Consider the following 24,078-nt stretch of genomic DNA (forward strand, 5'->3'; position numbering starts at 1 on the left):
TAAGTGGGAGTGTAACTCAAACTTGATGGTGGCAGTTCTATTAAAGTGGTCCAAGCAAGATTTTACAAAAGTGCCTTTGTACTTACCCTCACATTATGTTAATCATAGGAGGGATGCATAGAAGTGTGAAATAAAATCCCAAAATAAAATTTCACAATGTAGGAGGTGATACAGTAGCACTCGCAGACTTTCCCAACATAAACGTTTTTCCTCACTCAATATAAAATCCAATAATGGTGGGCATCTATTTATTATCTACCGTTCTTTGCTTGGTACATATAATAATTTAAAAATTAACCTTAGTTTCTTTTTATAATTTTACTATGTTATTACATTATTTAATGTAGTATTTACCAACATGAGTGTGTTGAGGACATAACGACAGTATATTCCTGTTTTCATTCATTATAATTTTCTTCATAATTGAGGCATCTACATATGTGGGCACCCCATTTTGGATCATGTAGACAACAATATTAATATTCATGACCCAAGTGTGATGTCTCCCCAACGTATTTTTGCCTTAAAAACTGATAAAGTGCTTTAATTGTTTGGGGGGAAAAAACATCATGTTAAGTGTGTTTTACTTCTGTATTTGTCAGTTGTTAGGATTTGCCCGTTGTTATTCTGAGAATTTTAACAGTGGGCCACTTTCTCCCTGAATCTGTCTCCTCTTACAAGGGCTGTCAAGACAGTGTGTGAGCATAACCTTTATAACTCGTGCGTGCTGCCTGCATGTGCATGTCCGTTCTGCGAGCCCACAACTTGTAATATTTCATTCTTTTACCCACAGGGTTAGACCATTCATCTCCCAAAGCCTCAGTGTGGGTGTCACACATTGCTAATGAGTAGGAGATTGGAAACAAGGGAGAACAGCCTGGCGAGCAATGAAGGGAAAAGTCAAAATAGATTTTTTTCCAGACACTAGAAAAAGAAAAAAAAGACAGGGACAATGATTGATAAGGTTTGCACAAGTATTTTGTATTGTTTGTGCGTGGAGGTCACGCTGGGAATGTGGGTGGTTATAAAGAGTTATTTTTAAAAAAAAGCATATACTACATAAAAATCAAACAGGAATCCTCATGTTTTTAGGAAATGGATGCGTATGCAGAACAAAGACAGGTTCTCTGCCCCTCAAGACAAATCAATTGACACCAGGTGAAGTCATTGATTGCCGCCACATCATACCTCACACGCTAACAGCAGGCGGAGAAATCAAAGACACACTCACAAGCCTGCAAACTCAAAATGTAGTCATCAAATGCTTCTTGCTGTTTGGATGATATGCGTGTGAGTGTGTTGTTAAGAAGAGCAGAAATCTCTCTCGCTTTCCCCAGTAACTCAAACAAGGGGGTGGCTGCTAGGCAACCAAGCCACATCACATCAGGCTAGCCTGGAGAGAGCACAAGAGAGGAAGAGAGGGAGGTGGGGGACGTTCAGAAGCAGAGAAGTGTGCTGGCAGTGTTACATAAGCCAGTAGGCAAGTCCCAGTGTTCATATTAATACGGTTAGACACTCGGAGGGGAAGTGATGCCCATTAGTCACAACTGACAAGGCAGGTGAAGACGGAGCATCCGGCAGTGATTTTAAAAGCTGTTATTATTTATAATGGGAAGGAATAAGATCGAATGCGACCCCTCGTCCTATAAAAAATGTGAAACTACACCACAGCCACGTTGTGGGCCTTCTTATTTGGAGGGCAGGACGACTAAAATGCGTGTATGGCACTTTATACATATATGCACACATTGATGACATAATAACTGAAAAACACATGCAGATGATTTTGTGTGTGTATGAAATTGACACCAATCAACAATCTCATAATAATGTAATTTAATCTAATACTCTGTTTACATAACAGAAGAGCAACAAACACGCTGCAAGCTTCTCCCTGTCAAATGAAGTATAGACGCCTCAAGCTATTGACAATGGAAGCCGATGAGTTAAATAAGTGCTTTATAAAAGGGTCACGCTGAAATAATTCAGAATTTAAACAGTTTGAAGCCAAACCTCCATGAACATCTAAAATAAACATGATTTAGATTTATAATACAATTATTCAGGATCACTCTGAGTAACTTGAAAAAACATTGTGTTTTGGTCTTTCAATATAAAAGTCCCCACTTGTACAACTTTGTTTGAACTGGGGTTGAATCAGCCAATCACAGGTTCATCAGAGCTCCCTGGGAATGATGGTGAAGGGTCGAACTGGACAAGAAGCTTCGAGCTCCAGAGCTGTGAGGAAGCAGTCCGGGGCCTGGCAGGATCCCAGAGACTGCAGCGCCTCCCCAAGTCCGCTCCATGCTTTATGTGACGTGCTATGGACCTGAACTGCATCGCGAAGGACCTTCTCGCCAAGGCTCGCGCGCCCTGTTTTGATCAGCAGGCCACCCTGCAAAAAAAATAGGTTTCAGCCATTAAACCAGGGTTTAAAATTTGGGCCGCAGATTTTTGTGGTGTATAAAACAGTTTCCTGGCTCAACATATTTTGCAGGTTTAAATGCGTTTCTAAGATAAAGACTAGAATTCATAATTAGTGTCTGTCTGTTTAAATGTTTTTTTTCTTGGAATGGATTCATGGCAAAATCCATTGACCAGAATCTAATTTAGACTAATTAATGTATTCACTTTAGTGGTTTCTAACACTAACATTAACAAGAGAGTCGCGGCGAATAGGCTGTGCGTTCGCAGCCGTTCGACTTCTCCCCATCCTGTAGTCTGGTAATAAACGTATCTCCTTGAAATTGTTCTCCCTCGTTCTTAACCTGCTCCTGAAGTTGTTTTACAGATCTATCAATTAACACTTATGTAACCCTATTAAAAGGTATTAACAGAACATTTAAGACTGAATGGGGGAACTGTAAATATACATTTTTTAATTTAATTTAAAAAACAACAACTTTTAATTCTATTTATTTTTATTTAGTGACAAAACGTGAATGGTTGACTTTCACGAGCTACACAAAATGACGTGTTGGTTCAGATTTAGCCCCTGAGCCTCGAGTTTGACACTTGTGCTCCAGAGATTGATGAGCAGAACACATGTCAGTGAAAAAAAAAGAAACCTTAATAACTAAATTTGGACATCACATTGACAAGATTGGAATTTCAACAAATGTGAGATGAAGAACATTGGAACTGCTTTTTTTTCTGGCGTCAAGGAAACTAAAAGTGTCAGTTGGTGTTGCTTGAAGTGCTCCAAGCCATCTGTCACCAGTATTACCTCAGCCGATTGCTTCGAGCTAAGCAGCGCAGGTTTGTATCTCATTAAAGCACAAGTGTAGTACGCTGAGCTAAATTGAGTGGCAAGTTGTCTTTCTAACCCTATTTTAGATTATGTTTGGGGAAAACAGCATTTGATTAAGTAAATTTCTATTCTCCAGGAAAAACACCAAGAAATCAACATTTTACTACAAACCTAGGAATTTATTTTTATTCCTAGGATGGAACTTGATAGCTTCCAAAATGAAAATGAGCCACATGGACATGCAGATGGTTATCAAGTAATTCCTTATTAAATATAGATTTAAAAGTGAAATCTTGGCCCTAAGCAAATTTGTAGCTTCCCGTATAGTTTCACTTTGCATTCACTGATTATAATCTACTTGGTTTGACAGAATACATTCATTTAGGGTTTCTGGAGAGGAGAGTCCATCAGGAAATCAAAACTTAAGCACAAGTGTAGTACGCTGAGCTAAATTGAGTGGCAAGTTGTCTTTCTAACCCTATTTTAGATTATGTTTGGGGAAAACAGCATTTGATTAAGTAAATTTCTATTCTCCAGGAAAAACACCAAGAAATCAACATTTTACTACAAACCTAGGAATTTATTTTTATTCCTAGGATGGAACTTGATAGCTTCCAAAATGAAAATGAGCCACATGGACATGCAGATGGTTATCAAGTAATTCCTTATTAAATATAGATTTAAAAGTGAAATCTTGGCCCTAAGCAAATTTGTAGCTTCCCGTATAGTTTCACTTTGCATTCACTGATTATAATCTACTTGGTTTGACAGAATACATTCATTTAGGGTTTCTGGAGAGGAGAGTCCATCAGGAAATCAAAACTTAAGCCCCGTATGTACTCACATTGAACTTAACTGATACACAATGTCCACTAAATGCTGTTGTGGTCGCTAGTATAGTGTGTTGTAAGATAAGCAATTGTTGCCAGGCTAAAAAAAAAAGGGATTTCTTCCCTGGGTACACGTGAAACAGAACATGAAGAAGAATAAGTTTGGGAATTCATCTGACCCACTAGTTAAGCAATCCCATTTAGGTCCTTGGTTCAAATTTTAACAATTTTCCTGCATCAGAGCTGACTGTTCCATTTACCTTTCTGTCATATCTGTACAGCCAATACAAATAAAATGTTCATAAGGACCACATAAATATATACTTCAAGAAAAAGCATGTTTACAGATCATTACAACAAAGAGACGAAGTTTACATAAGTAAAGAATTACTGTAAACTAAAAGATGTAAACCAATCTAAAACTAATGTGAATGCTCATCTTTCAGTGCCATTGATGGTGCGAGACGTCCAATCCATGTTAGGTTAGGTAAGGTTAGAACTTTATTGACAGCAAGGTGCGAATAAACATTCGGACCGATCATTCCTTCATATACATGAGTAGTGTAAATTACTGTCTTTGGAGTACCAGCATGTGTTTTTCTGTTTTCACAATTGACTCTGGATTACAAAGCACATCAGAAGGTGAAGAAAAAAACGGAAAGGTAAATCCCTGAGGAAAGTGGAAGAAACACAGGAAAGAGGGCTGAGTTAGGAGGTGCATGTAAACAAAGAAGGAAAGGCAAGCAAGGAATCTCTAAAGTTAGCTGAATAATGAAAAGGGCAGACAGATGCCCAACAACTGCGTGAGCTGTACGTAGCAACCAAGGAAACAGCAGCTCCCAATTGCCCGAATGTTTGTGGCCCTGATTCATTTTTTCCTTTGAATCTCTTCCACTGCCTCCCCTGTGCTTATCGCAGGTCTTACTCAATAGAATATATTTCCCGGGTTGCTAGGCAATCCCATAAAATGGAAAGAAGTGTTATAAATAATGTATTCGCATGATCCAATCAGCTAACAACCACCCCCAAGCGCAGGGAGAGGAGAAGAGAGAATGATGGGAGCATTTGATAATTGGGAAAAAATTAATTCAATGAGCACAAGTCCCCGTCCTTGAGATTTTGCATGCATGTGTATGAATATGCTTCAGCAGGAGAAGAGGCAAAGTAGAGCATGTGCGGCTGACTCAGAGCAGGTGCCACTATGCGCGCAGGGAAATGAAATGTGGAGGATGTTGGGAGTGGGTCGGATTCATTTCAGAACACATGTTAGGCCTGAGATCTGTATTGGGATCAGCTTCACCATCTGAACATACAAAAACGTGCCACATTCCACAGACGTCAGACAAACAGTAGCCCTAAAACAGAGGTAGGGAACCTATGGCTCGGGAGCTGCATGTGGCTCTTTTGATGGGTGCATATGGCTCTCCGCTAACCTGTGAGGTAAACTATGGAAACTGCTGGTGAGAAAGCGCAGGAATAGGAGCGTTATGTTGGTATTATGGCACACACCCTCATAGAACCAAAAATACCAGCAGCTGACCATAGCTTGGGATGCAATGATAATTGCTTATGCATGTGGTCATAGTTGGTGCTATTACTGTCCGTAGACATAAAATAGGGGTCTCAAACCAAACTGTAGCCGTGCATAGATTGGAAATATTTCACTGTGGTAGCTAATGTAAAAAGAAAGATAATGTACTTAAAAAGTCCAATTGCACTGTACAAGATGAGTAAATCTGTCAAACCAAACCAGATAGGACATTTTATTTTTGCTAAATTAAGAGAAAAAATCCAAATGCAAAAACCCCAAAGCTCACATACCTCAAATCATGCCAGTTTAATTGTGCAAGCAACAGTCAGAATTTATCTTGCTTTATTTCTACCCCAGAGGAAGAAATTCAAGGAAAGTACAGAACAGAATGTACTTTTGCAGAAAAATAGCTCAAGAACATCAACCAAGAATAATCAGAGTTCCCCTAAAGGCCGAACAGAGTAAATGGGCCACTGGCACATAAAGTGTCAGCGGCACATACAGTATAAAAATACATGCAGGGAGCCTGAGCCACTGAGGGTTGTATTCTCGCTGGCTGATGCAAGCCAGTATTATGGGAAGATGTCCAAGTAAAATGTCCCACACATTGTCCCACTTAGCAGCCACAAACCAACGATGCCTCCATTCGGCACGCTGATCCATTAGTATGTCTAGGATCTAATCCAAATTATGAGGGGATACATTGTAAGTAGTAGTAGCTCTTTAGTTTCATTTCTGCCCACTACAATAGAAGACTAAATCCACACACATACACACACAGATGCTTATAAAGAGCACATCTGCCCTATGAGAGCTACAGAGTGGGACACTGCCAGCTGGCTTTGTTTCAATGTTTCACCTCAAGGGATTGGCTCTAGCACAGGCCAAATATGGAAGAGACTCGACTACACAACTGCACGTTTGTCCGTCACACACACCAAAGTGCATAACCAAAGCAAACGCGCTAGCCTTATGTGGTCACGAGAAAGCCAGCGGTATCAGCCAACACATCTATGGTGACCATGGAGACGGATGGCATGCGTGTGTTGGTGAACATGTTGAGTGGGCATGCATCTTTGGATTTGAGGAACAGCCCTCGCCGGTCCCGGCGGCACGAAAACGGAGAGAGTTCAAAGGTTACAGGCTTAGCGGTTAATTCATCTGGAAGGCAGGCGAGGAGAGAGACCCATGTTGTGTGGGCCAGAGAGGGTCTATATAATGTGGAGCGGAAGTGTGAGTAAGAGTGAGTGAGAGAGGGTTGTCCAAAATCAGAAAAATCAGAAAAGACACTAACACATCATAAAGCTGTCATTTGTTGCAATGTGCTTTTGAGGAATGGGGGAGGGAAAATCACCACTCCACGGTGTGGTAATTAGTACTAATGTGACCCATATTCTATCTAAAGTTGGAGGACTCAAAATGAACCGACTCATTTCAAGTGATTGAGGTGTACACTAGACAAAAAGATGTAGAATGTATTGGTTGTATACTATTAATCAATAGTGTGCACAGTAAAAACAACCCTTTCAAGTTTTTGTCATATTGCTATGGAACATCTTGTTATGCAGCACAGCACTACTGGCCTAATTGTAAGGTTCCATTTTTTTTGTCAGATGCCTTGTTTGTCTTTACATTTGGATAAATCTGTGAAGACACATCTTAACGCATGTAAAATATTTAAGGATAACTGTTAGTGTGTTTAGTTCCATGAACACAATGAACTTTGCGACAAGCTTCCTCATTTGCTTACCATGTGCACCAATATATTTTCCCCAGTCGGGTGGATGGCCAAGGCTTCATCATAGAGACTTTTGGCCTCCTCCATTTGACCCCGGAGTTCAGCGAGGTGGCCCCTCTGTAGCAACACCGAGTGGGAGTTGGGGAAGAGTGAGCTGGCCTCGGTCAAGCAAAAGTGGGCTTCTTTCAGTCGCCCATCTTCCATGAACAGTTCTCCTACAGAGAAATGTTGTGACATATTCAGCATGTTTAAATCTAAACAAGTTGATATAAAAATGCTCATAAATATCTAGGGATGGCAGCCAATATAAAAAAAAACCCACCAATAAATACATCTTTAAAACGTGATTGTTCTTACTGTATTCCGATCTGTTGAAAATTACGATCTGCCTCGATTTCTGATCATGTGATCGAATTGGGGACTTCCCTATAAACCCACTCATGAACCCTAACTTAAGGAGCAACAGAGTGCCTGGGAACATATGGAACTGTTGTCTAAATAAGGAAATCACATACTGAAGCAGCCTTGGTCTGGGAGGATGGTAGTTTGCCCCACACAAGATTGCACAAATAAATGAGAAAATGAAGTAGGTCATGTACAACAAATTGCATACTGTCCAACGGATCCTTCCGTGACAGTGCATCTCTGCACACGAACAGCCAAGGAAGCCTTGAGGAATGAACTTTTCAACTCTCAAAGCTCACCACTCTGCATGTGGTGGAGAGAGAACTGAGATGAACTTTGTTGTGCAAATATCACGCATGCCTTTGGCTCCCAAATGCTGTGTAAAATCATTCATGCAGTTGGCAGGAAGAAGTATATTGTTTTCACAAATCTTGGTAAGGATGTATACTGCTAAAAAAGTAATTATTAGGATATTTACCATAACTGGTGAAATGTCTTATGGTGAATCCTGTGGAATATGGAATGTATTCTTATATCCTATATAAATTCACATGTTTATTTCTCAAATTCATGTGATTGTATATCTCTGTGTGTTGTTTTTCCCTAAGTGGCCAATCAGGAAGTGAAATTGAGACCGGAAGTGACCGATGAGAGCAAAAATGCTGGGAAGAGTAGAGAAATGAAGTTTCTTCTGCTTGGTCCCATTACACGGTAGGACACACATTGTGAGAGTTGAGTGCAAGTACGGCATGCTTTTTTTTCTCAGCACATGTAAAGTCGGTTATAAAAAATAACTTTTGAATTGCTGTGAACCTCAAGGGATGTGACCCCGACATACTTCCATCCGCCTTACCCATTCGAACCCCCTAGGGTACTGGATACACATTGGTGGGCTGGTTGTTGGATCTGCTCCTATAACTATTGTACTTTGTACACATATACAAAGTAGAGTAGACAAAAATGACTTGCGTGTATTTAAAAGGGATATTTCGAATGTTTCAAGGCATGACTATTGGCTGTAATGTGAATATTTTCTGCATGTACATGTCACGTTTTTAGCAAACATAACTTGGAAACTTGAGATAAATTTGTGAGACCAGATAAAATAATACATTTGAGACTTGCTTAGTTCTTGGCCAAATCTTGTAAAGTTCATTTGTGAATGACTTGAACGTTTAGTGCCGTCAATAGCACAATCAAGCAGTGTCTGACCAACCCATAACGGCAATTACTTTACATTCCAATGAGTATACAGCAGTTTAGTAATAAAATATATATTTTTCATGGTTTTTCAAAACACGTGGTCTTGATACACTGTCAATGCATTGGCCAATATACCACACAGAATTGGTATCACAGCCAAAAGATAGTATTGTGCCGTACCAGCTTGCAGCCAAATACGTTCTAGGGTGGTCCAGATGTAGGTGGGTCCTTGACGATGCGTGGAACTTATGTCTGACACTTCTGAGAGTGCCGCCTCGAGACGAGAAGCCGCAACTGATGAGGGACTCTTTGAGCCTGAAAGTCAAAACTGAGCTATGAATGAGCATGAATAAAATAGTGTATGAATTTGACAAATGGCTCGAAATAAGAGCTACAACATACTGTTGTGAAATCAGCAACAATAGAATGTTTTCCAGCTATTGTAACCCTGACATATTCGTATTAGTGTTACACATGCCAGGCTTCCTTGGATTTTAGATCTCCCACTGTGGGTGATTTGAATCATAGCAATCTGAACCAAATTCATTTGGCATCCACCTACTCCCGGGCCAAAGTGAGTGGGGGGTGGAGGCCACACGTGGCCGGTGGGCCACCAGTTTTTACCAAATGATTCGAGTTGTGTGTCGTACTAAAGGCTAAAATATTTGATTTAGGAAGTCAGAAGGCAGACCAGTAGAGGTATCTTGGAAGTCAGGAAGAGTGAGGTGGATCGATGTTTTACTGACTCTAGGGCTTGCATCCACCCTCTCCACTGCTGGTATACTGCTACTATCATCTGTCTCACTGAAAAATACAAATGCAAATAAACATGTGTATTTATAAGTTGTATTATACCTAGCCAAATTTTACAGAACATATGTGTCGTGAGCCACAGGATGAATGATACATAGTTCAAAAGTTATTCGCGGTATATCCCCACATAATAAAATACCGGAAATATTCTCTATGTAAATATGAGTACTGTAAACTCACTTACATGGAGCGGTTGACAGCATAACGACTTTGCCAGATTTGTAACATTTCCTGGCAGGTCTGTAAGGCCACAGCTGGCCCGTCCAGGACTTCTTTAAGCTTGACCTTGGTGAAGAGTAAACTAGAGCAAAACAAAAATCATGTATGTTATAAGTGTGCATGGTATAAGTGATGTTTCAATGTCAGATATGACCTGTGTGTATGCATTAATTGCCAGAGGGGTTTTCTAATTGAAAGCAGGCTGGCACGGGCATCATAATGCAAGGCGGGATTGTGCACTACAGTACAATCCAAAACACCATGGTGATCTAGCTGTCAACTGCATCATCCTTGCTGAATGATCCTCCAAATATTTTATGCTCCATCAGAGAGGGAAGTTTGTGTGGACAGCAGATGGAGAAAACCAAGTGGGTGAGGGCTACGAGAGAGGATCAATAGCTGAGTGAGAAGACCTTGTGCCAAGGGAGAAAACTATCTGTGTAATGCACCTTATTACCAGCTCAGAGGCCAGTAGACTACTGGGGAGGAGGGAAAATGATGTAAATGTTGAGGGTGAAGTTGGGAAGAGTTGAAAGCTTGAGTGTGTGGGCGGAAGGGACTGACTATATGAAGCGTGCACCTGCTGTGTGTGTCTCCAGGCTCCCTATTACTACTGTGGCAAAACGTTTAGAGGCATTACGGTGGTGTAAACCCATCCTAGTGTTGAAATGTGACATGGTGTGTTGGTGTGTATCATGTGAGCTGACTCTCTCTGTGGACTAAATGCAAGGTGTTGATTGTCATGTTAAACCACTTTAACTGAGTTTCATACAAATTAGCTCCTTAAAAAGGGTTTTCAATGTGCTCATAGGAGAAGTAACTGGGAGGTGTCATGTATATTTGTGCCTTCTTTTAGGAATAAAATGAACACCATTTCATGTAAGTTTTAAACGCAGGGCAGTGAAGCAAACACTTAGGCCATCAGAGAAGGCTCAGAAGGCCTTCCACCCTCACCACAGTAGATTTTAATATTACACAATGAACTTCAATTCCAATTGTCATTTTTGGCCTAGTGGGAATACACCCAGTGTACACAGATTACAGTGCTGGTGAGTGGATGGCACCAAGCAGAGCTCCTCAGTATAAATGCTTAGTGGTGTCCTGCTTACAGGAACGAGTGCCAGCATCAACTGCCTTTAAAAATAGCCAGCTTGCAATGTTCCCTTGAAAAAAGTGGTCCATCTACAGTACAGTATTACTCATCCCGCACTCCTACGAATCAGTGTTTGTTTTCACTGCATCATGAGCAGGTGTAACACATGCACTAAACACAAGATTACATTAGTAAACCCTGTGCAGATATACGTCCTTTGGAGCAATAAGCAAGTATATGTACATGCCAAATACACACGCATGCATGCATGTTGCCTTAAAAATCAAACCCTTATTCAACAAGTTCAATATCAAAGGCTATTTTGTTTAGAGCAGGAGTATCGTACAGTTAAGACGCACATCCTCCTACTCTCTATCACCTCATATTGACATACTAATATAAGTACATCGACTCTTTATAGGTCATGTGACTATTTTTGGTCATTTAAAAAAAATTAACCTTTGGAAGCTGACCCCAAAATGTGATGTTATAATTAGGAACAAACTGTGTATATGCCTGTGTGTGTTTAACCAGAAGATAAAAAATGTGAAAATTAACATTTAAAAATAAAAATGATAAAGTGATATTCATCGATAAATAAGGCTAAAGAAACAAGAGATGGAACTCAGAAGCTGGGAGAATAGTATTTTTGGTATTGTACAGCCAGCTGACAGTTAGCTATGGTGCAGAGAGGCCAATGCTGACAGGTATCGTGCACATGCATGCACACACAAAAATACAGTGACACAGATCATTATCAATGTGTAAGACTAAAATCCTAGACACAAGTACATCACCCCTCCTCACACCCACACACACAAATTTCCTCTCTCCAGCACAGGACAGACTACAGTTGTGCAATACCTAGCAGCCTTCTGGCTGGGAAATGGGACACTCAATGAACACAAATGATATTCAAGAGGCTTTTCACGAACAATACAACTCCAATGAAGGCCAATCACAATGACTTGGCACAACTGATTAAAATACAAGTTAATGATTGTTTTCCTTTCTATCGTGCCTTCTATGCCACAGCAACTAGCAGTTGCAGATGCCCATATCTAATCTTGAATTAAATTAGCATCCATATACCATTAAAAAAATCCTTTCAAATTTCCCATAAGAGGGCCTTAACTGAGATTATGTTATAGCAACAGTGCCGGTGGTAGCAACTTGTGCTCTAATTGCCAAATAAACATAATCCCTCATTCAATCACAACAAATTCCCTAGGGAATAGATGTGAAAACCACTTTTATCAATACAGCAATCTCATAATAAGTCAATGCAGCAAATTTGTTTCATCAGTCTCTCTCTCTCTCCCCAATTCAGGTTCTTAGCATAGCCCAATAACACACAATTTTGGAATGACAGCTGATGCTGCAGGCACATGTGAACTCATATTTACAGAAGTGATGGGAGTTCCTGACTAAAGGACCAAAGGTGATTCACTCCAGCAACTAAAGAGCACTTAAACAGGTCAAAGTAGTCAAGTGTCTCTACAAAAGAGAGTGTGTCTCTCTAACTACAGTAAAGGGTGCAAAGGTTTCATTTTAACATTTCATAGGGCAAGTAAATATAATATACGTATAAACATACCATAAAAACAAACCAAGAACATTACTAATTGATACCGTATAATTAATGGCCCTACACATCCAATGTATCTTTACTGAACGGGCTAACAGCAGTTATTTGCTGCCAGCCTTGCCAAGTCATAAAAAATTGGACGTTTAGCTCTGTCAATGGCAGCCAATGAGTTCAATGAGTGCCATATTGGGTTAAATGGGGGGCAAATGAGTGAAGTTTCATGATAGAACCATTCCTCAATTCTGCAAAGCTATTTTCCTTCTTTATAGCTTCTGTTATTTCCTCCCCCGTGTTGTTGCATTTATTTTCTTGTATTACTGCAATATCACTCTCTTCCAGTCCTTCCTAATGTAGTGTTGTAGTACGTATACACTTGTTGGTATTGGGACCAGGGTGGTCAACACTGACCCCAAACGGTTGTATTAAGAAATGCATTTGCAAGCAATAGTGCAATAAAAAAAATGATAAAATATCTCGAGATGATGCAACATTTTTTTCATAATATAATTTGCGTGAAGACACTCACCTGGACTGATTACTGATATCATAATCGTACTTATTCTAGGTACAAAAACTGATGTTTTAGTAATTTCCTGGCAATTTCTTGACAATCTTTCCAAGAAATTATTGGGTTTTGTTTTATTTGAATGTATTTTTTTTAAATTAAATACTCTAAAACATTGAGCAAGTTGAGAGCCTGCGTGATGTTTTGGTTTAGCGCTACAGAGTGTTAAAAGGCAAAAGGGTGTATAAGGGGAAATAGGTACCGCAATGCAGGCCTTCACTCTGGCACTTCTAAATAAGGCATTGCGAGTGTGTGTGCGTGCGCGTGTGTGTATGCGTGTGTGTGTGTGTGTGTCTGGCCTCCAACGCGGTGGAGCTGAGACACCCTATCCCTGCAAGATGACAAGTGTTGGTGCTGCATGTCTCTTGCTCTCTCTCTCTTTCTGTCTCTCGCTCTCCGCATTTTTACTTTTAGTAGTTCCAATTCCCAGTTGACCGCCAAATTCATCAGTATTTTTGTGGCTTGAGCAGTGTTATGGTGTTGCGGCTGTCTTTACTTGAAATTGTCAGGGTGTTGGCTCAGAGCCAGTCCCAAGGTGTCCAGGGCATGGCGGTGGTGCTTCTGAGCACTGAGGAGAAGTGTCAGTAGATGGAGGGAGTGCAAGTCATCCCCTTGCAGAGATAAAGCCACCTGCAAAGGCTCCATGGCCGCAGATACCTGTGGATGCATAATCGTTATTGTGGGTGAATTAAGACATGTTTCCTTGGTTTTAATGAGTATAGTTTGGTAAAATTGGGACAGTAAATTTCACAGCAGGGTGAAGATTAGGAACACTTTTAGTTCCATTTTTGAAGTGTAAATTTTAGAACGATTTGTTTGTCACATGGTAAACAGAACAGCAATAGAGGAGATCTGGGATCTTGAAGGGTTTTTTTGTGTGTGAAATTTGTTCACGCTAGAGAGAAACATTTTAGGGACAGTGGTCACTACATTGGAAAACTTGTAAAGCTGACACTTTTCATGGGTTGGTGTCTGTAACTGTAATAAATTTACAGATTACAGTAATTTCAACCTGTAATTAGATCACAGTAACCTGTAACTGTAGTCAGATTACAGTACTCTGTAACTGTAATCAGGTTACAGCGATTACAGTCATTTGCCAAAAAAGGTAAATTTTTTGTCCAGTTGTTTTTCCCACCCAGTTTTAGTCTAAAGTGATCTTTATTATACAATATTTCAAATCTTGTGTCCACGGGTCGCTGTCTGTTGACATGACAACACATTATTTGCTGAAATACAGATAATTACAAAAGAGTTACTATTCTGAATCCTTCATAAGAACATTTGAAATGAAGACAGTGTGCTTTGTGTTTGTAATGCATTTGCTTTCACCTGCCGTACAAGAGCCAACTGGAGAGCCATGCACATGGCAATGTGAGCATCCTGTGGGTCTAATGAATGAGCCCTGCAAAGACAGAGACAAAACAGACAAGAGTTCAGTTATTATACAGTATATTACATTTTGCATTCAATTAAATGTGCAGTCTACATCTATTAGAGACAATAAAGTCAAAAATATTGTTGATAGCAAGTCAGCAATTTATGTGAAAATGATAACTACAGGAGCTAGCCAAATAAATAAAACTCCTGTCTTTTTTTTATAGATAAATTAAGAATTGGTTAGCAATAGAGCACATGTGCCGCATTTCATGACTATAAAAAAAACATGTCAGATTTAACACTGTTATGAATGGATTACCTGGAACTTACTTTTTCAGAATTCTTAGCGCTTTTTTGTTGTATTCATTTCGATCTTCTTTCAAAGAGGCTGCCAGAAAAATACAAAATTGACGGGTCAGGGTAGATGGGTACTCGAGACTAATGTCATTTTTTGTGATTGATACATAGTACATATTTAATTTTCATGTGTTAAGTAAGTTTTGCATTATTACCATCAGAAGCCTGCAAACTGTAAGAGAGTCCTAGAGCCAGGTAGGCCCTAGGAAGAGATTCCCCAGCACCCTCTCCCATCGATACCACACTTTGAGAAAGAGACTCTGCTTCTGAGAACTGAAACACACAAATACCATCTGTTAACTTTTGTGTGAATAGCGTGATGAGAATATTGAGCTTCCTTTCCTGTTAGATCATTTTGTCTTCATTTTCAATGTTTTATTTTTTTTAAAGCCTCTATTAGGAAATGACCATTCTAATGATGCTAGTGGTGGATTTTTCCCAGCACCGGTAATACATCAAGGACACTCACGTTTCCAGTCTTTGATGTTGGTGGGATATGTAAAGATGAGGAATATAGTATTCAGGAGTGAACTCATGAATCAACTGTTCAATCTTGAGGTAGGAAAACAACAACAAAATCTTCTTTCCAGGAATTTAGAAATGTAGTTATGCAGTGATAATGCTGATGGGGGAACATTAGATTTTAAAGTCCTGTGGCGATCCCCAAAATACCACCAGAGAAGAAAGTCGTTTGCGATTGTACAGTATGTTGAAGACTCTGGCCCATCTGATGGCAGATAATGGTGGCCCATTTATGTAATGCCCCACTGTGCTATGGCCACAGAGTCCCATTGTGATTAAGACCATAAGCTCCTTACTGTCTCTGGCCTAGCGTGAGCTCCAGCGACTGACAGATGTGCTCTCCATACTCGACCCTGTAAACTCCTCTTTTCTAATCAGGCCCTTTTCTCTTTTCTGCCTCATTCTTGCCCATTCTTTCTCTCCCCCCGAAAATATGTGGCAGTTGGTGCGGCTTTGCCATTCTTGCTGGGGTCATGAACAGCAGGGCGGTCTGACCTGTGCTTGATCCTGGTCATGTGTCTGCCTGAGTGACTTGAATGCCACTCCAATAATATGAGCAACACAAATGATGGAGTATGATAGTTTTGATGTGTACCTACATACAGTGCATACAATGAACTTTACATACACTGCAACTTGAGCATGCTTTATCCTCTATCTGGTGATAATGGCATTTATATGAAACAAACCTCAATTGCATTCCTTAAATGTACCTAATCAGAAATGACATGATACAGTATTTGATGTATTTAAAAAAGAATAAAACAGTAATTTCCACTGAGTAAAATTGAATAAGGTCAACTTTCTATAGTGCAACATAAGTGTGTGAATTATCATGTGCTTTTACATGAAATTGCATTGTGTGTTGTATTCACCCAATGCAGCTGACCGATGCAGATTTTAGCAGCCATCAGGGGCAACAAGGGGTCATCTGGTTTCATCCTGGCACATTCTTTAAACACAGACACAGCACCAACCGCCTAAAAAAATACTAAATATGAGTCAGGAATTTGTTTACATTTATCAACTGTGAAAGTTAGACGGAATCTTAATGGCATTTAATTCAATGGCTGCTATTGACATTGCTAGACGTCCAATCCATATGAACGGTGAGTGCTACAGTGAATGAAGGAGTTTATTTGCTGCTAGCGCTCCGTGTCCAAATATATTGCACGTGTGCTCATGATAAAGTCATTTCACCTCACAGCAGAAGGGTATAAAAAAAGTCATATTAATGAACGTCTATCATTGTGAATGACACAGATAAACTTAGGGGGAAAGAACCTTACCTTCCCAGACGCCATGAGTGACAGGCCTAGCTGGTACCAGAGATGGAACTCATTAAAAGAAAACTTCATTGCTCTTTCCAAACACTGCAAAAATAAGGCAAACTATTGACAAACATCCTCATTATGGATTGTAAAGACCAAGAGGTCCACAATAAAAGAAAATGATAGGGGATAAAATGACTGGTGGCCTACTAACTGTAATAAGTCAAAGTTGATCACATCAACAAAAATAAAATTGAATTAAATGCACTTAGTGAAAATATGAGTTGAAACTTAACTAACACATTGTGAGAAGTCTTTCATAAAATGACAATTGTTATTTAAGCCCCGCTTCTTACGCATGCACAATTTGGGGGTGAATGAGCTTAAGAGAATATCGAATTCAAAACTGAGGAGAAGGAAAAGTATATATCCAGTAACTCGGTGGAATTGCATATAATGTGCGTGAGTAAAAAGAACAAAGGCAATAAAGAGAAGGAGCTCTTTAGCTCAGGTTGTTAGGGGCATTCCTAAAAAAAAAGTTGGCAGAAGACCAGCCTGTCCCTTACATATATATCAATTACTATACAGTGTAAATGCACATTAGGGGTGTCAGCAGACCTCAGACAACATAGTGTACTGCCCCCTCCTAACCATGCCGATAGACAGCATGTCATAGACGGAGACGGAATCCCGAAGGGTGGCCTGTCGAGCCTCGGCCTGATCCGGCAATCGACTAATGACGGCATCACCACTAGCCTGGATAAAGTGATAATAACAAAACAGTTTTCTTTTACACTCCATACGTAAACAATATCCATGCACTGTGTGCGCGCCTTTATGTCTCACCATGGACTCTGTAACTAGAAGCAGCAACACAGCCTCTTCTACCACGTCCTGGGGACAGAAGCAACTGCGGTAACAAAAGGAACACACATAGAGAATGTATTACTTGTTGAAAAACATGCAAATGCATAGATATCATTAACCGCAGCCTTTGGAGTCGCCATCGGGGTCTGGTTTCGGACTCACCTGGTGTGTAACCTAACACGGGCCACCCTAGCAGTAACCCCGGCATGTTCTCAGATGTAAAGTAGCTCACATCCATTCCTATTGCGCAAACGTGTATTATTGATTAATTTCTAGTGCAATAGCTAATAGTGGGCTTGTTCAGAAAGCTTCTCCGTCAATGGCAGACATTTTTTTAAATACCATGAATGAATACTGCAGCTGCGCCTAACTCGGCCCTCTTGAAAACTCAATAAAACCATGAACAGATAAAAACATTTTATGGTACAGCACCCCCTCACCCCCACTTTGGTCCATGCATCTTGTCTACTTATATTTATTCATTTTCTAATGAGGCTTACTACAAGTTATTTCGACCATAATCAGAATATTCCAATTAATGAAATTCCAAAGCGAGACGTTCCAAACCTGTCAGTTGTGTAACGTTGCGGTGGTTTGACAGTAGGGTAGAGCGCATCTTTGGAGGTGGCGGCTCCCTCTCTTCGGAGCCAAGATGAGGGTGGGGGCCCCAGAGGAGGCCAGTAACTGTCCTCCGACACCGAACTTAGCAGGACTGCTGCCAGCTTCCTTGCTGCAGCCTATAAAAGTATTCAATGTGTTTTGAAGTACTCCCTCGGTGACAGTATGTTGGCAACATGATGTTGACTTATACATTTAAGTTTTCGAATTGTGGACAAGGCCACTTAACTCACCTTCCTAAATCCCTGAGACCCTCGTGACTCTACCACCCTCATAACACGACGCAGTTGGTGAGCGCCTTGCGCCAGATGACTAAAAAACAGAGTATTTCAGTGATTTATATATATATATATATATATATATATATATATATATATATATATATATATATATACATACACACATACATAAAACATTTACACTCCTGCTATTTTCTTACAGTTCCATTGTGACAGACTAAAGTTCTTTTTTGAGTCAAGAAGCAATACTGACATCTATTGGCGAAACAATTTAATACATCTCGTCTATTGTTAAACAATACTGCTGCGCTTGTGCGTGCTGAACTCACCCTCTCTGCAGCAAACACAGGTAAGCACTCTGTAGGGCTGCTTGAAGAAAAAAACCCAGGTCAAAGTCCACAGGTGAAGAAAGCAGACTGAGTTTGGCTGTCTTGGTGTGGGGTGTTATAACGGTCTGAAATAAATGTTTAGTTCAAACAAAATGTATGATAAAAATGTCAAATGTGCCTTAATTTTTTTCCCACTTTGCTTGACACTGTATTCCAATCTTTCACAATATGGTCATTTCATTGTGATATAACATTGATATGATATAACTAATAATATAATATATTACATTTAGAAATTTTAAGTGAGAAAAATATTTGGAGGAATACCTTATCAAGCTCTTGCAGGTACGATAAGGCTGCATCACAAGCTTTAAGGTAACAGGAGAGACTCTCCTCCTCCCTCTCCAACAGACGGATACGAGATACTGTCGAAAGAGCCTGGTGGTCCAAAGACAGACCTGGAATGCGTACAGATACCACAGTCAGGAACCGAAAAGGAAAAAAAAAACGACCTAAAACGGAAACATTGTCCTTTGTTTATCATTCCATTGGCGACCAAGGCAATAAGGTACTATGTGCCTCATAGCTAAGCTGTCAAAGTGATAAGGTTAAGAAGAAGACCAACTTGGATGGTTTCAAGTATTCAAATGCAGAACAGTATCTTTTCATCACATCGATGTAGTAAAACACTCTGGTTTGCAGTAATTTAGGAGGAAAGACATGGACTAGACCCAGCGACAGACCACAAAAGGAGAGATCGTCAACAGTGAGAGTTGATGACACTAGGTTTAGCTCAGTTACTCAGGAGTTATTTGTTGTACTTGTTATTATAATAAATTAATTATGAAGCAAGTTAGCATGAATGCTATTTTCACCATTTAAATGAATGGTTTCATGTCACATTGCATGCAGAACTTTGATTTTCTAAGGATTATTTAGTATTTTTACCTTAACCAGTCTATCGGTCGGGTTAAAATAAATCCAATGGAGCTCCTTAAAAGGAAAACTCGCCTGCGACTGGGATTGACTTTTTGTCACTATTTAACAAAATATGAAATTTCTGGTTTCATCCCTGGTCAGGTGCAAACTTCTGAGGTAGAATGAGACTTGATAAGGTCAATAGCTCCAGGCAGGACGCCGAGCCTAATCAAATAAGCAGAGTGCTACAAATAGACATCCATTGCCAAAATATTCCAAGCAGACACACAGTAAGTCTCTCAACAGCATGCATGACTCCAGGATCTACAGTAAGAGAGGCAAGCCCCAGAGGAATGGGTTGACTTTCCCATGCAACCTTTAACATCATCTATATTAGTCCACCTTAGAAGAATTTAGGGAGCATTCTCAAGACAACGAGCTGGAATTAAAATATGCCAGGGACTGTAAATTTAATTGTATTTCGTCTAGCAGGAAGCCTCAACGGCTCATCAGGAAATATTGGATGTAATGAGATGATGGTGAAAATAATGTGATTATCCATGAATATATTGCCCCATCACGTGGATTTTGACTTTTGAAAATGTCCAATGTATCTTTAAGTACATATGAAGTATTTAGGCAAATGAAAATCAGATCCGATGAATTAATATTAATTAATGAATCAATCTTCATACTATTGTTACTGATATGGCACTAAAATGCCTAAAACGGGCCTTTATCACCATCAATGGCAGATGATGAGCTAAAAAAAATCAATATTGTCCTTCCTCTGGCCATGATGCACCCTCCCACTAATTGGTCCATCACCATTAGACGACCAATCCATTTGAAGTAGGAGGGTAGCAGCGGATGAACATTCACTGCCGACCCTCCCACTTCAAATGGATTGGACGTCTATCCTATCAATGGAAGATGATGAGCTAAAAAAATGTCCTTCTTCTAGCCACATTGCACCCTCCCACCGTCCCCACGTCCAATCCATTTGAAGAAGGAGGGAAATGAACTTTCTTTGATGACCTGCATTAAATGTGATGACGTCTCCCCCCAGTTAGTTCATCAATATTAGACGTCCAAGCCATTTGAAGTGGGAGGGCTAACAGCAAATGAAGTTTCTAGTACCTTTAATGACAAAGGCCTCAGCTAGAAGGCGCAGGTGGTAGGTGGGTTGATCGTCCTGCGTTAGCTCCTCCAGTCCCACCCTTGCACACATTCCCTGGGCGTCACGGTGGCAACCCTGCACATAGTGTACTTTGGCCATCAACAGCAGAGCCTCGTTTAAATATCGGGGCTGGAGGAACAAAAAGAGATGTGTCAAGTTGTTTTCCCATTATTTGAATTCACAAGGCTAAAACAATGTAAGATTTGATGAGCAATTGATAACTCCGAAAAGGAAACTATCCGGCCCATTTGACTCACAGTCAGACGTCCCCGGCTCAAGATGAGGTTCAGGTAGTTTTTGGTCTGCCATAGTTGGGGTTGCATCTTATCAATTAAAGGTGTAGAGATCCTTAGCAAATCCATATTTTCCAGCAGGCACTCTTCCAGCAGTGCTTCTGCCAATAGTAGTGTCCCATAGTCATCTGGAAGCAAGATTAAAAAATAAAAAATAAACATCATGGTGAACACAGTATCTTCAAGGACAGGAAAGCAACTCACACGTGTTTTTGGAACATAAATATTTTAAAACTCAGAAGCAAACAGTCCGGGAGTTAAAACCAGATTCACTAACAATGTTCTAGTTTGTACCATCTATTTTCTTTATATAGTATGTTATTATTTATTGATTCTTTATTTGTCTGTTTGTTTGTTCTTGTTATTTTTGCACTTTGTGGGGAAGCTTTAAATCTCATTATCCTTGTATAATAACAATCAAAGCATCCAATTCAATTCATTTAAGATTCATTCATTCATTTTCACTAGGGGCCTATCCCAGCTGACTGACTTCGGGCATGAGACGGGGGACAACACCCTGAATTAGTGGGCAACCAATCGCAGGGCTTCATTTAAGATGTTTGTTATGAATTGACTAAGATTGATCATATCGATGAACAACTGCTGTAAACTAAGCAAAAATGAGGGCCCCTTCATTTTGACCTGCCATCCACCAGCTGGAACTGCAAGTTGTCAACAGTACAAAGTTCAACTTCTCATGCCACTCACTGACACAAATTCAAGTCATACTATGTATAATCATTTACTAAAAAAAGTGTGATAAAGACTGCTTTCACAATAATCAGCATGCAAAGTATTAAAGCCCAACTTTATTTGACGTGAGCTCACCCTCTTCGTGCATGTGCGCTGCCTGCATGTGTTCGACGATCGGGGGGATCCGGTCCCACTGGCACTCGGCCCGGTACCGATCCACGTCCGCTTCCAACCGCAGTTGGGTGAACGAAATCCGCGAGGCCATAGCGGCTCGGTCCCGGTGCTGACTGTACTCCCCGGATACGATGGGAGTGACCGCTGACTTTCAGGAGAAATAAATATGTCATCTTTAACGCGCAGACGCGCGCGCCTGTATGTGGGTGGGTGGGTTTGCCACCACTGTATATCCAGAAATAATGTATTTTAAAAAGTCATATTAACCAAACTATATGGAAGGATTTTCACCAAGTCACGTGACTAAGGAGTCAGGAGTGAAGGCATGCCTGCTGTTAATCTTTTAGTTAAAACTTTAAGTGGATCAGGTAGGGCAGAAAAAAACAGCAGTGTAATGATTTCTGTTTGTTATTACACGGTTATAAAATATAGATGAGGCTGTAAATCAGGTATTGAAAACGTAGTTCAGTTGCTCCTTGGTGTATCAATAGAACTATCGATAGAACCACCTGTTTAACATTGACGGCGATTGATGTCCAATGCAATTTGACTGGGGGGCTGAAATGGACGTCTATTGCCGTCAATGTTAGTGAAACATTATGATGATGTAGTTCAAATGGATTTGATGTCTATCGCCGTGAATGGCAGTGAATATCAAAATTAAGGACCGAACTACCGAAAAGGGAGATTACATTTATAATTACAGGTATATAAATAGAGATAGAGATTGTTTACATGAATTGGGTTCGTCCTAAATCACGGCACTGGTATACAGACAGGAATAGTTAAGAAGGCAATGAAAGCAACATTATGACAAATAAATAAATAAAATGAAACCTCAAGTCTTCTGAATAAGGATTTAGCGGGATCATTTTCTCTCTGGAAACTTGACATTTGCTTCTAGAAGAGCGCGTCTTTTTTATCAGTGAAGTCGCTCCAAGTAGCAGTCTCAAAATTGGATTCAGGTTCTGGTCGTGGAAGCTTCTTTGCGCCCCTTCTGTCGAAAAGGGAATAGCACATCCTTAAGAAAATAATGTTTTTGGGAAGAATAAAACGACCTCAAGCAAAAATTGCAAACTGTGTTTTTTTCCATGCCTCGGTCTTAAAGTTTAAGCTGTTGTAAAAAGTAGTTTGTGTTTTTTGACCGAATAGAGTAACAGGTAGAGAATATGACTTTGATTTTTTTATTGGTAATGTTATCGAATAAACTGTTCATCTTATTTTTCATCCTATACAGTATTATACGGTATTTATTTCGTAAATTGTGATAACCGTGCATGTGATGCGCTCAAAAGGATTGTAACTGCCTATAATTGCCACGCGAGAGCAGCAAAGTACCTTTTCAATTTTTCCACGCTATGATATGAATTTACAAAAAAAAAAACTCAATTATGCACAGTTGTTTGGGGGCCAGATCAATACTTTAGTACCAAAACCCAAATCATCAAATGAAAAAATAAATTAAACATCTGGAACCAAAATTAGTCATGCAAGCTCTTTTTATTTTCTCTCATTTGCTAAACCTAAGCTATTTTGCAATTCATATTCAAATCATTTTTCCAATATTGAAATGAGGACTTTCACACAGGAAGAAAGCAACTTTCCCAAGCCAATCCATTTTAATATCTATCTCACATCTAGTCTCTGACAGTTTTATAACTTAACGGTTATTGACTCTGATACAGTGGCCGATTCTTTCACATGTATGTTTACTGAGTCCATGGACTCTGATCTGGAGGTCTACTATTCATCAAACTGCTTTTCGGTGGTCACGTTAAATGAATATTCTAAATTGGCACTCCTATGCTTTCATGGTAACGTTAAATGTCATGGATGCTATGAAATATACTGCTGTAACTAACACTTATTTTTTTTGTTTCAAGAATAATATCTTTAGTTTCACGATGTAGTTTGATGTTAATTTGCAATGATTAGGCTTTCATTTGGACCAATGGATGAAGCATATTACCTGCATAGTACTCAATAGTATGAACACTGTGAC

General features: G+C 39.8%; 1 protein-coding gene across 3 annotated transcripts; it reads right to left on the reverse strand.

Annotated features, from left to right (window-relative positions):
• Positions 1 to 960: 960 nt before the first annotated feature.
• On the reverse strand, positions 961 to 23,062 carry ttc7a (tetratricopeptide repeat domain 7A). Of its 3 annotated transcripts, none has more exons than XM_077612655.1 (21): positions 22,914 to 23,062; positions 22,038 to 22,224; positions 21,174 to 21,337; positions 20,877 to 21,045; positions 19,146 to 19,276; positions 18,819 to 18,943; positions 18,484 to 18,562; positions 18,200 to 18,369; positions 17,612 to 17,675; positions 17,384 to 17,521; positions 16,784 to 16,867; positions 16,370 to 16,474; positions 15,128 to 15,245; positions 14,946 to 15,003; positions 14,568 to 14,640; positions 13,732 to 13,892; positions 9,955 to 10,071; positions 9,649 to 9,761; positions 9,138 to 9,272; positions 7,362 to 7,564; positions 961 to 2,395 (listed from the first exon to the last, which is right to left on the reverse strand). In XM_077612655.1, exons 1-21 carry the CDS (start codon positions 22,968 to 22,970, stop codon positions 2,177 to 2,179), a joined length of 2,670 nt encoding a protein of 889 aa, XP_077468781.1. In that variant the 5' UTR covers positions 22,971 to 23,062; the 3' UTR covers positions 961 to 2,176. The 3 variants fall into 3 exon arrangements, 2 of the variants coding, with proteins under 2 accessions (XP_077468781.1, XP_077468782.1); XR_013303778.1 differs by having other exon boundaries at positions 2,247 to 2,395; positions 9,138 to 9,285; XM_077612656.1 differs by lacking the exons at positions 18,200 to 18,369; positions 18,484 to 18,562.
• Positions 23,063 to 24,078: the final 1,016 nt, after the last annotated feature.

The sequence above is a fragment of the Stigmatopora argus genome, chromosome 11 (assembly GCF_051989625.1).
Source record: "Stigmatopora argus isolate UIUO_Sarg chromosome 11, RoL_Sarg_1.0, whole genome shotgun sequence".
NCBI classification, from domain to species: Eukaryota; Metazoa; Chordata; class Actinopteri; order Syngnathiformes; family Syngnathidae; genus Stigmatopora; species Stigmatopora argus.

Excerpts from the sequence above, each read along its gene's own strand:
- ttc7a (XM_077612655.1), bottom strand. The coding sequence starts at position 22,970 with ATGTCAAGTTTCCAGAGAGAAAATGATCCCGCTAAATCCTTATTCAGA. Across the intron at positions 17,676-18,199 it reads CAACGTTACACAACTGACAG|TTGCTTCTGTCCCCAGGACG; the intron begins GTTTGGAACGTC and ends TTGTTACCGCAG. Across the intron at positions 16,868-17,383 it reads AGTACACTATGTTGTCTGAG|TGTTTGGAAAGAGCAATGAA; the intron begins GTCTGCTGACAC and ends TTATTTTTGCAG.